Source organism: Electrophorus electricus, chromosome 19 (assembly GCF_041902795.1).
Source record: "Electrophorus electricus isolate QZ-2024a chromosome 19, ASM4190279v1, whole genome shotgun sequence".
Taxonomy (NCBI): Eukaryota; Metazoa; Chordata; class Actinopteri; order Gymnotiformes; family Gymnotidae; genus Electrophorus; species Electrophorus electricus.
Window position 1 is genome coordinate 5,387,202 of NC_137515.1, and position 15,299 is coordinate 5,402,500.

A 15,299-nucleotide genomic window follows, 5' to 3' on the forward strand; every position below is an offset into this window, starting at 1 on the left:
TGCTGATACCCTCCATACCTTGCCTCGCTCACTACTGTACCACCTTCTGCAGGCTACTTCAATCGGGGTGTTTATTTCAAAGTCGTTTAGTATTTTTTCTATTATACTGAGAAATTTCGATTTAATTGTGGTCGTTTAGCTAAGTAATGATTGTTCATTTTTAGGGGTTTTAATTATTCTTTGAATTCCTATTTTAGTATGTTTTATAAAAGCACTTATGACTGAATATGTGTATTGTGGTGGTTTGTTTGCTTTAGCCTTAGCTTACAGTATCCGGTAGCCACCGATACACGGGACAGGCGTAATTCACTGGATAGAAGGTTCTTTTCTTATCGCACGGCTCAAATCCCTCGACTTTTAGAGTTGCTTCGTATTCACGAAAGCCGTCCTCGACGTTTTTACCCCTCTTTCTTATGAAAGTTTGTTTTTAATTTCAGTTTACTGTAATAACGGTCTGACGTTCATGAATTTTTGGTGCTTCCAATTCAATTGCCGTTTTAATGGTTGTCCACAAGGGGGCGTCCGTGCCGTAGGCTTTCGTTGAAGGATGTCTGCGGGTTTGAAGAGCGGCCGCCTCAGCATTGCAGATGCCGTTAGGTTTCCCTTGGGCCGTTAAGCGTACTATGAAAAATGCAATCGCTGTGGGCCGTTTACTGAGCAAATTAAAGTGATTTAGTGGGTAAATTTAAAGGTTTTGAATCCCTAGCAAAATTTCCGAATGACAAGGGTTTTTTTTGTTTGTTTGTTTGTTTTTCGCGGTTATTAAATAACCTAAATGAATCCCTGGAGAGTCTAAAGGTTGAGGAGTGGCGGACAGGGGTTATTATGGTCGATTATTGCACTCGGTTCATCTTCATCCACTGTGAGGGTGGCTCGTGACTCTAGCGATAGTGGGGTTAACGTTTGACCTGTCCCGTAGCCACGCGCTTTCGCTCCGCCACGCGCACTCCTGGGACCGCGCAGGAGTCAAGCGCGAGGCTCTGCACACACGGACACTCAAAGCTGGGACATGTGAACGTGCTACAGACACGCGCGCGCTGTTTCGACGCATTACCCAGATCCCGAAAAGGTCCGTTTTGTGGTTTTGCCAGACCCGCGCGCGTCTCCGGTCATTGCTGTCTTTATGTTCCACAATTTTTTTTTAAATTTTTTTTTGTCGTTTGGTTTGGTGTCGCGTGGTTTAACGACACCCACCCGACGTTTAAGCGTTTGTTTTACGTGTAAGTCACGGTAGGAGTTTTAAGCCCGCACCACCGGCGAGAGGAACCGATTGCGGTGTCGGTCGTGGTCATCCGAGTCGCTTTCTCCACTCGCGAAAGTGCGGCGCAACTTCGTCTGTTCGTCTTCGGAAGAACCGGACCGATCGCAGATCTCGACCGAATCTTCTTGCTTGGGCGGCTGTGAAATTCGTTTAAGGGAGATCGGACTACATGCAAGAGCCGTGACCGTTGCCGTTGGTAGTGGAAAACGTATGAGCGCTGGACGTACTGGCGCCGGTGCGCACCAGTCCGAGGGAACGCAGTACGGGCAAGGCTGTGACTCGCGTTAAAGCCAAAAGCCGTGCACGGTTCCGCCGAGTTCCGCCGCTTGGAAAGATGGTTTGCAATGTTCTCTGCTGTTTCAGCAGTTTTGCCAACTGAGGTCGACAACCGTTAATACACGTGAATACTTGTGAAGCGCGTGTGACCTATGGAACAAAGACTTTGGGACTTTTGGTGTTCAATTCTGCCTGTATGACACGTCTTTTTTATTCTTATTTTAAATATGTCTTTTTTGGAATGCGGATGCTGAAGTCACGCCGTCTCTTCGCGCTTTGAAGGGTCAACCTCATCCCCTGCTCTCCCGCAAAGTCTTTGTCTGCGCGCCTTTGCGCGATCGTCCGTCGGGAGTGAGATGGGAGCCGCGAGACGGACTGCCGGGGTTCCCATGGCGCTCGCGGACTGGGCTAACGGCCTGGGATTTCTCATCCTGTTCCTCGCGGAGTGCTTAACAGTGGCTGCGGCTAACATGGAGCCTATCTACTGGAACTCCCTGAACAGAAGGTGCGTGGTAGTGCCACAGACACTGTGGTGTATTTCAGCTGGAGATGGAAATCAGAATTACTCGTGCAGTGTTCCCTTGTGCAGTTTATTTACTCTATATCTCTCCTTACGAGTTGGTGTGCTTAAAATACACCCAGCGTTGAGGTTCATATATGTGCATGAATTCAAAATATTTAATACTGTTTAGCTCCTGGTGCCAATTTAATCACAGCCAGTGTTTACCTAGCTAATAAACAGTCATAATTTGCTACAACAGAGGCCCAGTGCGTGAGTAATAACTGATAGTCCTGTTATTATACAACTCTCATCTGAGTTTCAGATTGACCTGCGGCTGGTTGTAATGTGTTTTTCCATGGACACGCAAAGACACACACACACACACACACACACACACACACACACACACACACACACACACACACAAACACACACTTCTTCTGGCAGTTATGTATTCTGGAGGTCCTTTGGCATCAGGGCCATGCCTGGCACATTATGCCCTAGTGCGCGTCTCGATCAGGGGGCTGTCAGCTAACTCTGCTGGTCAGCGGGGCACAGCGCACCCCCCACAGCCCTGCTCTGGTCTTCTTGCTTCATTCTCTGTTTGCTGGCCATGGGTGGGAGCCTGTAGCGGTGTTGAGCTGACCCCCGGGGGGGCCCCACAAAGCATCCGGAACGCCATGGAGCGTGACGGCTTTGCTTTGGCGTCCAGACGGCAGGAGCGTATTCCCCGATCAGGCGGCTCCCGGATGAAACGTCGGACACCGGCAGGCGGCTCGGTTTGTGCTCCAGCCCGGCCTGGGCGGGGCAGGGCGGGGCTGGGCGGGGCTGCCTTCACTGCAGGTGTGGACCGGAGGAGCCAGCGTGCGCCTTGGCAAGATGGAGGCAGAACAGCGGAGGAGGTGAAGGTAGCACACAGACGAAGAGCCTTTGGCTCACAGACAGAGTGAGGGGTGAGATGTTCCTTGGCTGCCTGAAAAGGTCAACGTGTTTACGCGCGAGCCATCCGCCGCAGGTTCACGCACGCACGCACGCACGCACGCACGCAGGCACGCATGCACAGTCCTTCTTTCATGGGCACCCTGACCCAGGCGCATATATGCATTCTAATCGTGAGCTATTTGCAGTGTTGAAAACTGCCCGTAGCTGAAAGACTCCAGCAGTAGCTGATTCGTGTGTTCGACTTTGTTTCCCAACGTTTTTAGAAGTTAATACGTGGCTCGAGTGATTGAAGTGTGTCTGCTGGCTTCGCAGCGCTAGCAGACAGAGAGACATAGAGACACTGAAGCACTGAACCCAGGGGACCACGGACCGGAGTCCTGTCTTTAGAAAGCGAGGAGCGGTTTGAGGTTGTGGGTTGTTTGGCTGGATTTTTATTTATTTATCTTTGTTTGGCTAAAGGAGTATAAATGTACGTGAAAGCAGGCTGTTTCTCTGTCTCTCTGTCCCCGCCTCTGTGTCTCTCACTCCAGGGGAAGTTGTTGTACAACTCTTCGCCTCATATGCACACATTAAAAATTAATCCTTCACAGGCCGCTCAATATTTAATGAATCAGTTGCTAATTGGAGGCAGATAAAGAATCAGTTAACTGGGTTAAGCGTTTCAAATTAAAACATTTTAAGGATGGGAGATTGGGGGGGTTGTCAGCCAAGGCGAGGCCTGCTGGAGAGGCTGTGAGTTGGGTGTAGGGCTTGTGGGGGTGGAGCAGGGTGGAGACGGGTGGGGGCAGAGGTGTTTGAAAAACCGTAGCTTACCGGGGAAAGGCCCCTGAGGTGGGAGGGACTTGTTATCGAGTCATACAAGGATTGTGTCTTTGTGTTTAGCACATTTAGACACGCTTTATTGAGAACTGCCTGTGATCCTGACATCTCCGGGAACAGTTAACATGTTTGTGTGTGTGTGCGCGTGTGTGTGTGCGTGTGCGTGTGCGTGTGCGTGTGTGTGCGTGTGTGTGTGTGTGTTCTCGGGTGCATAGGTGTCTGTAGTAGTAAGCTGATTTTGTTCTTTCGTACTTGTTTAAGCATTTCCAGGGCTGTTATTCCCTAGTGTCTGGAATGCCTGTGCAGTCTCTCTTAAAGGTAAGATCAGTCTCTCTTAAAGCAGTCTCTCTTAAAGGAATGAGAGACTGGCGCCTTAAACACTGACAATGCCTTTAGCACTGACATTCCTCTGTTGCAGTTCACTCTGAATCAAATATCATTTAACTGCCCCCCCCCCCCCAACAGGTAATGACCCATAGTAAATGCATTACAGTAAAAAGAGATATTTTGATAATGGTATAAAATGGATTGTACCACTTGACCCAGATTACAGGGGTGGGAGTGTGGGAGGATAATCCTCTGCGTGTCACCCCTCCATTAGCCCTTCAAATGGAACACTCCACCAGCAGTCAGGCAGCAAAGCTGTATATGAGGGGATTACAACCCTTTACACACACACACACACACACACACAGTCACATTCTCAAAGGTTACAGTTTCCTCCCTGTTCATGTTATCTTTTCATTTTCTTGTCTTATAATACTTTTTCACTCTTTCGCGCTTCGTGTCATTATTCCCTCTCTTGTCTTATAGTTCTTTCCCCCATCACAGTCACTCCTGCAGTAACATTTCACCGGTGCGTGCGGCTGACGGACTCCCTGCCATCCCAGGCGCTGTGGACGAGCCCGAGAGAAACCGCGCTTCAGGGCAGTAAAAGATCAGACCTGTTTCATGTCCTCTTACAATGTGCTTATACGTGGTTTAAAAAAAAAAAGTCACTTAAGAAATGGGGACGCAAAAACGAAGCAGACAGTTCTGAGTGTCGCTTCGTTTGCATGTTGGTATGTCAGTGTAGACTGGTCCTCCAAGACACCCACCTCTGCCTCCCCGCCTGTCTCAGCCTCCTCCGGCACTCAAAGGCTTTGACACAAATCGTCAAGATTTCTGACAATGTTCCTCTCAAAGTGTTCGAGGATGGTGCTGTCGGCGTCGGTGACACACCTGCGGCAAGTATGCAGCTACTTAAAAAAAAAAAAAAAACGTTAAATGTCGGCTGTTTTTACAAACTCCCGCGCTGAAGGTAACGAGGGCCACTGCGGAACCCCTGCTCGTGCGGAGCTTCTCGGCGCGGTCTTTTATAAACGAACCCTGGCTCCTAGTAAATTAATCAAACGTGAGTATCATTCTTCAGACCCGAGACCTGGGAGTTCAGGAGGTCGACACTCTTTTCGTGCGTCTGGTTTCTCTCCCGTTTTTAGATATTTTTTTATGTCCCATGTTGGGCCTTTGAGAAGCTGTTTGGAAACACGTGCGCGTTCCTTGTTCGTTGCTTAAGCACGTCTCAGTTTGTTCCCCGTTCCTGAGATGCCGGTATCATCTTCCCCACTGCTCTGACTTCGTTTCAGAGGTCTCGGAGGTGGTTGTCTGGCGGGCGCTCGAGCCTCTGACCGCCGTTGGCTCGTTCGGCCAGACGCCGAAATGCTCACGTGACCCTGATGAGAACCGTGCGGTGTGTGTGCCAACTGCACCCGGAGCAGCGCTCGCACAACATGCTGTCATTTTCCTCGTGTCTATTCTTGTTCGCCTTGTCAGTCATCTTTTACCATCATCCAATTTATTATTGTTCCTGTCCATAATATTCTCTCTCTCTCTCTCTCTCTCTCTCTCTCTCTGTCACTCTCACACTCCATTCCATTTCTAATGCTCTTTCTCTCTTCTACTCTTTCACTCTACTTTTCTCTCACTTTCTTATTTTCCTTCTCTCTCTCTCTCTCTCTCTCTCTCTCTCTCTCCATCTCTCTCTCTCCCCTGGTCATCATGAAGTTTATGCTCCGTGAATAATATATTCTGCATAGCCAAACATGCATGGTCTATAGGTAATTGGCAAACCGCAGAAGACAAATTGTTATAGCAATGTGAATGACAGCCTAGTGGAAATCAAACAGATTCAGGTAAGGACATGTATTTGTTTGTACAAGCCAGATATAAAATATCCATTTATCACTCAAATAATTTAAATTTCATTATCTCTAACCTTCACTGTCTAGCTTCATGATGGCTGTCCCCTTTTCACTTACATATTCAAATCTCCTCATTTGCTCTCTACTTCTCTCTCTCTCTCTCCCCATCTTTGACACGTTCAGCACAGACTGAGTGACATTTTATTCACAAACTTTAAGGAGAATGCGAATGGTTTAATTCCCAAGAGATGCCATACATGTATGAGAGAGAGAGAGAGGGAGAGGGAGAGTGAGAGAGAGAGGGAGTGAGAGAGGGAGGGGGGGGATAGGGAATTATTTTGCTCTCCCCTCTATGCTGCTTCTTTCCTTTCAAACAAAGGGAAGGGTGTTTTTAGCACTGCATTTTAATCATCCCACTGATTTGGCTGTGATGAGTGTGCTTTGGGAGTCAGGGGCAAGTTCACCAGCTGACCATCACCTACACCCCCGGGCTCTGCACGGTCTTCAGGACCCCCGGCCTCTGCCCCATGGGTTACCGGGAAACAGCGACCCCTGCTCCAGTTAGAGGGGAGAAGAGCCATTGCAGTACCCTGCTGCACGCTACACGAGTGGTTGTGTCTGCACGCACAGGCCTGTCTGTGGCACTGTGGGTGTGGCGCTGTGCGTATATGCCACGTTCTCTCTCTTTCTCTCTGTCTCCGGTGTTTCCCAGTGTGCATGGTCCTGTGTGTGTGTGTGTGTGTAAGCTACAGTGTGTGTGAATGATAAGAGGGTTTCACTGAGCAGTTTGGTAAGCGCTCAGGAATCTGCAGGCTATCTGCAGCCCAGAGCTAATTAAACACCACTGATAAACACATGAAACGAAGCTCTCTGACCACTTACGATAAATCCATGCACTCAGCACATCCTGTCGGAGCCATCACACTCTCCTCCTGTGGTCACACACTGCAGATCCTTTCAAGCCAGCGTAGAAAAAAACTAAAGGCCACGTTCAACACACAAGCATTTAAACAATAACACAGCCCTACATATATATATATTCCAGATTAATCTTATTTTCCACATAGCTGCAGCACGATGGAGGGTTGCCTGACTTTGTGTGCCCTGCCGATCCCTTCTAACTGCTCTCCAGACATCTGGATTCATTTCTGAAGCTCAGAAAGTCCAAAAAAAAAGAAGCTCAGAGTCAGTGCGGGTGGGTTTAGTGCGTTCAAATGCTGGCTTCTGAAGTCATGAAGGCTCTCTGCAAAAACGCCCCTGCCCAAGACGCTGCTGAGAAATCAGCTTTAAACCTCGACCGGTATGAAATGGGGTTTTTTTGGTGAAACAACGAACGCAGGAGCCGGTGAACGGCACGGGAATTCTAAAAGCCAACCATAAATCGAGGTGTGAGAAGCAGTCGCACTTGACGGGGACGGACCGTCTGATGTGGAGGAGGCATGGCCTCTTAATGCAAGTCCCACTGGCTTCCTTTGACCAGGCCCCTCTGTTAGTTCTGGATTCCTGCTACTTACTCGGCAAACCTTAACCCCTCCCTGCTGCTGTTAATGCATCTGTGTCCTGTTTGCTTATGGGGTGTGTTTATGGGGCGTATTTATGGGGTGTTCTTATGGGGAACACAAGTCATTAGTCAGCAATAAATGTTGCTGATCCGTGCCGCTCCGTACGCGTGAAAAGGAAGCTATTCTGCTTTTTTGGCCTGAATTCGCCACTTATCCTGGTTTTCGAGGTTCGTTCCTAATGCATTTTATATGTTTGGATTTATCCGCCGTGTTTCTCATCCTCTGGTTTCGTTTACTGGTTAAACTCCAGGCTCTGAATGATCCCGTTCTGTTCTCGAGAGTCGATTAAAAGCACCTACCATGAAAAAACAACATCTGAGGCGCACGTAATCACCTCAGGCCTGTAGCAAACCCAGCGGGCGGAGGAAAAATCGCTTGCTTACCTTCTTTTTTCTTTTCGTTCCCCCAGTCTGAAAAACAGACTCACTGTCTCTGAGTACTCTGCGCACTGTAGTTAGAACCATCAGGACATGGTACGCCTTTCTGATGCTTGCATATCAAACGTCTGTCTGCCTGCCTGCCTGATCATTTATCCACAGCGTCTGATCAGTGTTCGTCTGGAAGACCTTATCTCATGTCGTGTTCATTAAACTACGGCATGCTGCAACGGTGGCCTATCTGATTATAGCCACCCACTTAATGACACCTTGTGTGTGTGCGCACGTGTGCGTAGGGATGTGTGCGGTGTGATTCATTCCCAGTGACAGATTGTTTTGATTAATGCATGCAACTGTTTAAAGACATCAGCCGTGGTGCCCTTAGCCCCTGCGTGTGTGTGTGTCTGTGTGTTTCAGTGAGTGGTTGGAATGTGCTGACCTCCTCCAATTCGAGTACCTTGAGTTTGTCTTTAACCAGGGCACAGTTTGGACCTCTGTGGTGGGGAGAGGATCTACAGTGTTGGCGGGGGGGTTTGGGGGTGAGATGTTTAGCGTGGGGGTGGGGGATTGTTGAGTGGGTGGTCTGTTTTACGTGGATGTTATTCCCAGCTAGTACATTAACACTGGCCTGCACAGCAAACTCAGGTGCACGTTTAAAGATGAAATTCAGTGTGAGCACTGAGCCTTTAATCCAGCGTCGGTGGTTTTAGTTTGTGTGCTAATAGAGAACTTGCGCCTGGTGTGATGTTCGCGATACAGCAGTGTGCACCCTGAACACCTCGTCCACTTGTGTCTGATTTAAGAGCCGGCATGAATCATCTCAGCTCCACGTAAATTAAAAAGTGGTCGATTAAAGAAGCCAGAGGGGTAATCTGACACTTAGATACCGAGTAGTGGAAAGGCATGTAGACAATGAAGGAGCATTTAGGTCAGGGTGTGTTACAATCTCATTTTACATTTACGTTTTACAGCATGGTGGTGTTTGTGTACATGTGATGTGACAGACAACTAATTGAGCCATAAGAGTAGCTAAAGACTACATGCCCATATGCTAGTGGATGTTTGGCCATGTGCTCTGTCACGTTGACTTTAATTAATGAATCTCAGTTTCTAGCACTAAGACTGACTCTCCTCTCTTGTCACATTGTGGCCTGCGGTGTGGTTAAATGGATTCGCCACAAAACGAAAACGCCATGCGGTTTTCTATACGCCAACGCGTCTCAAAGAGAGAACTACGGGGCTATTAACGGAGTGAATCCACTTTTGTCAATAACGATAAGTAGACGATATTTTGCATCTTTCATAAATGTGTTTTACACTGCACAAGCTCGCTCTTGCTAACGGATATTAATTGTTGCATTAGTATTAATGGAAACGACATGTTTGAGGAGAACGGGTCTTACTTATTTACTTAAAACGTAATCATTCGCACAACTGTTTGAATTGCAACCACGTCTAGCGATGTCGTTTGTGACAGCGATGTAAATCTTGCTGCTCTACCAAAGTAGTTGTTGAACTGCCTTTAACGACAGGGTCTGCAGATCGCCGTCTTCTCAAAGCCCAAGCCTCCTCCGTGCGAGTGACCCACGTCCAGCGAATAAATCTGCCGCCGCATGTTGCAAGGCCGTCACTCTGAGAACTGCACACACGCATTTGCAGGCGGGATCGTCGACGCCTATAGACGGAAAAAAAAAACTCACAGCGATGATCCTATTCCATTAACAGTTAAATCAGCTAATACATAGATGCACAAAGATATTGTATTATTCAGTTTTTATGCTTACATAATGCGGATACATATGCGCAGTAATTTAGATTTAATAAGGTCCTTCAAAATAAAGGTCCCCAATAATGTCGGAATCTACTCCAAGTGCAGAATCAACGTAATCAGCTTCGTATCATTTATATGAGCAAAATCTACATACAAAAGAAATTATCCCAGATAATAGTAGAATAGTACAGAATAGTAGACTGAGAAGATGATTTGTCAAAACGGCCACTGGTAAAGTGCCCATAGCTTTATTTGAATCTTTATTTGAGAAACTTAAAGAGAAACTGTACCTATAAGTAACTCATGCATACATTTGTCAGTTGTCATGCGCAAAATGTCAGTTATCAAGACATACATGCAGAATTTCATGTCATTAAGTCACATGTTCTACCCAGTCAAGGATACAAGACCACAGTGTATGAGGTTTGGGTGATCATATAGTTTATTGTCGTATCGAGTGATTATGCTTGTCAGGCTGGGGTTAATGTAACACGTCAACATGGTCTTGTTGTAATCTTTGTTTACAAACTCGGGAAAGTTCCCGTTCACCTTATTTAGTCCCACCAGTTGGGTAGACGACAGAAAAATGGTCAGAAATAACGTACAGTGACATTTTTAGTTACTTTGTGCTTAAAATCACAACTGTGGTCAACCACCTAACATTAAACAGTGGGTCAACCGCCCGACGTTAGACTGTGGGTCAACCATCTAACGTTGGTTTAGACGCTGTACTTTCCTAATATAGAATATGTACAATTACAGTTAATATTTAACAATTAATATTAGTTAGATACATTTAGAGTAAATGGAATTCATGTGTAATGTCATGTGTCATAAGTCACACTTAAACACTCTTCTTCCAGCTCTTACGACTATCCTCACCCCTCTACCTCCACAAGCTCCCTGATGCCTCCCAGAGTAAGAGCAGGATCAACATGGACAGCGAATTGTTTATCTGGGCATATATGAAAGTGTGATCATGAGAATAGTTGAGGAAAACAATAATAGTTAATGAAACACTGGGGAATTCAGTGTACATGAGCTCATTGCTGTTGCTTTTGTTTAGGGGGACACATCTGTCATGTTCATCAGATGATTTGTTTTTCTGCCCTGGTAATTTTGTCACTTTAATTCTGTTGATTATCTGAATGATTTATATCTGAATTAATGTTCTGTGTGTGCACACACACACACACACAAACACACATTTGCATCACATTAACACGCACAGCCACACACACGCCCTCTCACACACTTGCAAGCACCAAAGGGCGTGTGTGTTTGTGTATGGGGAAAAATGCACTGGGAATAAAAGGGCAGATTGGCATCAAACCCAGTTAGCTGTCACAGACACACACACACACACAGGCAAATATCAGCCTGTCAATCATGGTTTCTATGGAGACCATCATTACTTTGTTTTTCTTGGTCTCCTTTCACCATGTCTTGTGTTTTCCTGCCACCCTGCAGGTTTGGGGATGAGCGGGGTTACGTCCTCTATCCTCAGATCGGAGACCGTTTGGACCTGGTGTGTCCCGGCTCCAGCCCGGCTGGGCCCCGCTCCACCCCTGAGTACGAGTACTACAAGCTGTACCTTGTGGCGAGGCGCGAGGAAGCAGACAGGTGTGAGGTGACGGGCACACCCAGCCTGCTCCTCACCTGTGACAAGCCCAACGCTGACATGCGCTTCACCATCAAGTTCCAGGAGTTCTCACCTAACCTCTGGGGTCACGAGTTCAAAAACCTTCACGACTACTACATCATAGGTGAGGATGAGGGCAAGTGTGTGTGTTTATGTGTGTGTTTATGTGGTCTATTTGTGGCGGTTTAATAGCCCTGCAATGGTAGGAAAAACCTGAAAACATTTGGCATGTCATTTTTTAAACACAAATTGTAGCTTTTATTGGGAAAAAAAATAGTTTACTGATGGGAAGATTAGCAGTATGTCCTAGTTACACAACAGTGTGTGTGTGTCACGCTGACTGGCAGTTAACATGGAATCTGTCTGGGCTTTAAATAAAGAGTGTGGAATTTTTCAGGCAACGGGATACACTGAGCGATGCCCACACGCTGTCACAATGCTACCGCCAACATGTTTACACCTGACATGTTTGAAAACATTATCATAATATCACCACTTTAATAAAAGGACTTTGATGGTACGGACGATGGAGCCACCACCTGGATCCATTAATATCCATACCCTGCACCCAGTTCTTCACGCAGTAGATGGAAGTGAAAGTGTATGTTATTTGTGTGTACATAAAAAGAGAGGGTCTGTGTGAAGCGGGGGGGCATGATGTGGTGTGATGTGCTGTGTATGTTTGCTCCTGAGGGAAATAATTTTAATTAACCTATTGTGGCATTTGATAATTTATACAATATGCCTGTAATGAGCTGGAGCAGAGAGAGAGAGAGAGAGAGAGAGAGAGAGAGAGAGAGAGAGAGAGAGAGAGAGAGAGAGAGAGAGAGAGAGAGAGAGAGAGAGAGAGAGAGAGAGAGAGAGAGAGAGAGAGAGAGAGAGAGAGAGAGAGGCCTTAAATGTTTTCAGTTGTGTTAATACTACAAACAGTAATATAGACTTGAAATATATACTTGAAAAAACATCCAGTGTAATGGCACATTTTTCAGTCAGTCACAGGTTTGAATTGCTTATGTTTTCAAATTTTGTGGGGGTTTAGCATGTGTGTGTGTGTGTGTGTGTGGTGGAGAATAGGGCTCTTTGCACTGGCTGTATTCCACATCCCGATACAGTGCCTGAGCCCCAGCTTTTGTGAGGCTACGAGCGCTTGAAGCTCTTTGGATAGAAACTTTGATTGCTGCGTGCTAAGAGTTCCCAAAAGAGCACTTTAGCCAAACATTCAAAGGCAGCCTAGAAACAAGCACAGCTGTAAGCTGCTCGCAAACAGCGCTGCACAATCCCATCTGCACACACGCACACACACATACGCGCACATGCACATGCACATGCATGATTCAGTCATTTTCTGCCAGGGAGAAATGTTTGTGTATGTATCACTCTAAAAGGCTTCCAAATGTTGACAGCATTAGGCGTGTTAGCAGGCGATTCTGTGAGCTGGCTCAGTTCTCTTTTTTCTCATTTGTCCATGGTAGTAATGTGTTTTTTTAGATATTTCCTCTTTGTGTGTATGAGAGACAGAGAATGCAGCACTGGGTAAGTGTTTATGGTAAAGGGTTGTTAATTATTAAAAACTACTTGTTGGTTTATTTATCAAGGTTAAGCTGAAACAACATGATCTGTGTGTGTGTGTGTGTGTGTGTGTGTGTGTGTGTGTGTGTGTGTGTGTGTGTGTGTGTGTGTGTATTTCCATTAGTCTATGCTCATTCTACTGGTGTCTGCACATACTGCCTATAGACCCCTGCTCATTCAGTCAATTTCATCCAGCCAATCAATTAACCACAGATATGCAACCGTGTGAGATTCACTGGTGTGTGTTCAGGGTCTTTTTAAACACCTGTACTCCACATTCATGTTGTGGAGCTGAACCACATCCAGACCTTATTCCACAACCTTGTATCATATCCAGACTCAGTTCCTAACTGTCTACTGCAGCCAGACTTTTCCAAACCTCTGTAACATATCTAGACTCTGATGCTGAATTCCATTTCTGTTATGCATAATTATATAACCCACCCGTAACACACACCTAATGGTCCCTAACACAGCCCCCAACACAGGCCTAAAACACCTCTAACAGTCCCTAACACAGCCCCTATCTGTGCTTAACACAGCCCCAACACACCTCTAACACAGTCAATAACATGCACCCAACACAGCCCCTAAAACATGCCTAACATCACCCAACACAGCTCCTAACACAGCCCCGTAACACATGCCCTAGCACAGCCCCCAACACAGGCCCTAACACAGCACCCAACACACCCCCTACACAGTCAATAACACACCCCTAACGCACCCCCAACAGCACATAGCACAACCCCTAACAGCCCCGCTGCTTGTATATGCTTGTTCCTGAGTTCCTGAAAGTGACATTCAATTCAGTTCACTTTTATGGAGAGGATATGAAATGCTGCCTTCACCTGCCCAGAACACTGTGTGTGTGTGTGTGTGTCTCTGTGTCAGTGTGTCTGTGTGTGTATGAGTGTGTCTCTATGTCTGTGTGTGTTCTGCAGTGAGAGACATGTACTGTGAGATGATTGGGTCATGACTATAAGTAACAGAAAGTGACATGACACCCCTCCCAAACTGGGTCAGTCCAAGGCCCTGCAGTACAGCACAATTGTTCTGTGTGTGTGTGTGTGTGTGTGTGTGTGTGTGTGTGTGGGTGTGTGTGTGTGTGGGTGTGGGTGTGTGTGGGTGTGTGTGGGTGTGTGTGTGCGCGTGCGTGCTTTATACATCCCCCTTATAAAGGTCATGCTGTAAGGCTCTCAGACTAATTGGGAGGGGAAGATTTTACACGGCAATTCATTAACCTTCTGCAGCTGCACACCCAGCCATTACAAGCTTGCTTCACACACACACACACACACACACACACACACACACACACACACACACACACACAGAGAGAGAGGGAGACACACACACCTTAAATCTGGCAAACTCTCTTAATGTTTAAATTTGTTGGGCATGATAACCCACACCAGACACATAGAGATACATTAACATACCAAAACACCCTCATTGACTCACACGAGTTGGTGACTATCACTATGGGCAGAGCTTTGCTTTGAAGTTCTGAGAACAAGAACGTGAGGTGCGTGTTCAATTCAGCTGCCCCTCAAATTCATATCCCCTTTAAGAAATCAAGTCCTCGGGCACGTGTGTTCAATGAAAAGAAATTAGCCCTGGGACAGAAAGCAAGAGGTTCACAAAAGGACTTATGGCTATGAAATATCAGCACTATGGGTTAAAAATATATTAGTAGTACAATTATTTTCTTTTTATTTGGAATCAACAATTATCTCTTTCATTTCATCAAATCTCAGTTGTGCCATGTTTATTTTCTCAGCATCATGTGCCATTAAATATAAACATTTTGACATATGTTGGTGCTATTGACTAAATCAAGCACATTATTGCTTGGATTATTACTGAATAGATGAAACGAAGGCATCTTGTAGAGGGCACATGGTGGAGGGCACATGGTGGAGGGCACATGGTGGTGGGCACATGGTGGAGGGCACATGGTAGTGGGCACATGGTGGAGGGCACATGGTGGAGGGCACATGGTGGAGGGCACATGGTGGAGGGCACATGGTAGTGGGCACATGGTGGAGGGCACATGGTGGAGGGCACATGGTGGTGGGCACATGGTGGAGGGCACATGGTGGAGGGCACATGGTGGAGGGCACATGGTGGAGGGCACATGGTAGTGGGCACATGGTGGAGGGCACATGGTGGAGGGCACATGGTGGAGGGCACATGGTGGAGGGCACATGTCCCCAGCGTCTCCAGCGCAAATTGCGTCTGTGACTGTCACATGCGGACTTGAACTTCAGATAGTTCCACTTGTCCCTGGAAAGTGTTAACACTAATTCTCCGACTTTTTTCAGCGGCACACACAAACACTTCACACACTCAAACACATCACGTCTAGGGAATAAAGGCCCTTTTGACGGACAGA

At 46.7% G+C, this 15,299-nt stretch overlaps 1 protein-coding gene across 3 annotated transcripts in view; it reads left to right on the top strand.

Moving 5' to 3' along the window:
- Nucleotides 1–890: 890 nt before the first annotated feature.
- efnb3a (ephrin-B3a) overlaps nt 891–15,299 on the top strand; it is a 32,354-nt gene continuing 17,945 nt past the window's right edge. The window contains exons 1-3 of one of the 3 annotated variants that reach the window (XM_027015302.3): nt 903–1,731; nt 1,820–2,042; nt 11,161–11,456. In XM_027015302.3, the coding sequence (XP_026871103.2) occupies nt 1,894–2,042; nt 11,161–11,456 (445 nt within the window). In that variant the 5' untranslated portion in view covers nt 903–1,731; nt 1,820–1,893. Of the gene's footprint in view, nt 2,043–11,160; nt 11,457–15,299 lie in introns of all 3 variants that reach the window. The other 2 variants (XM_081702144.1, XM_081702142.1) reach the window with 2 other exon arrangements.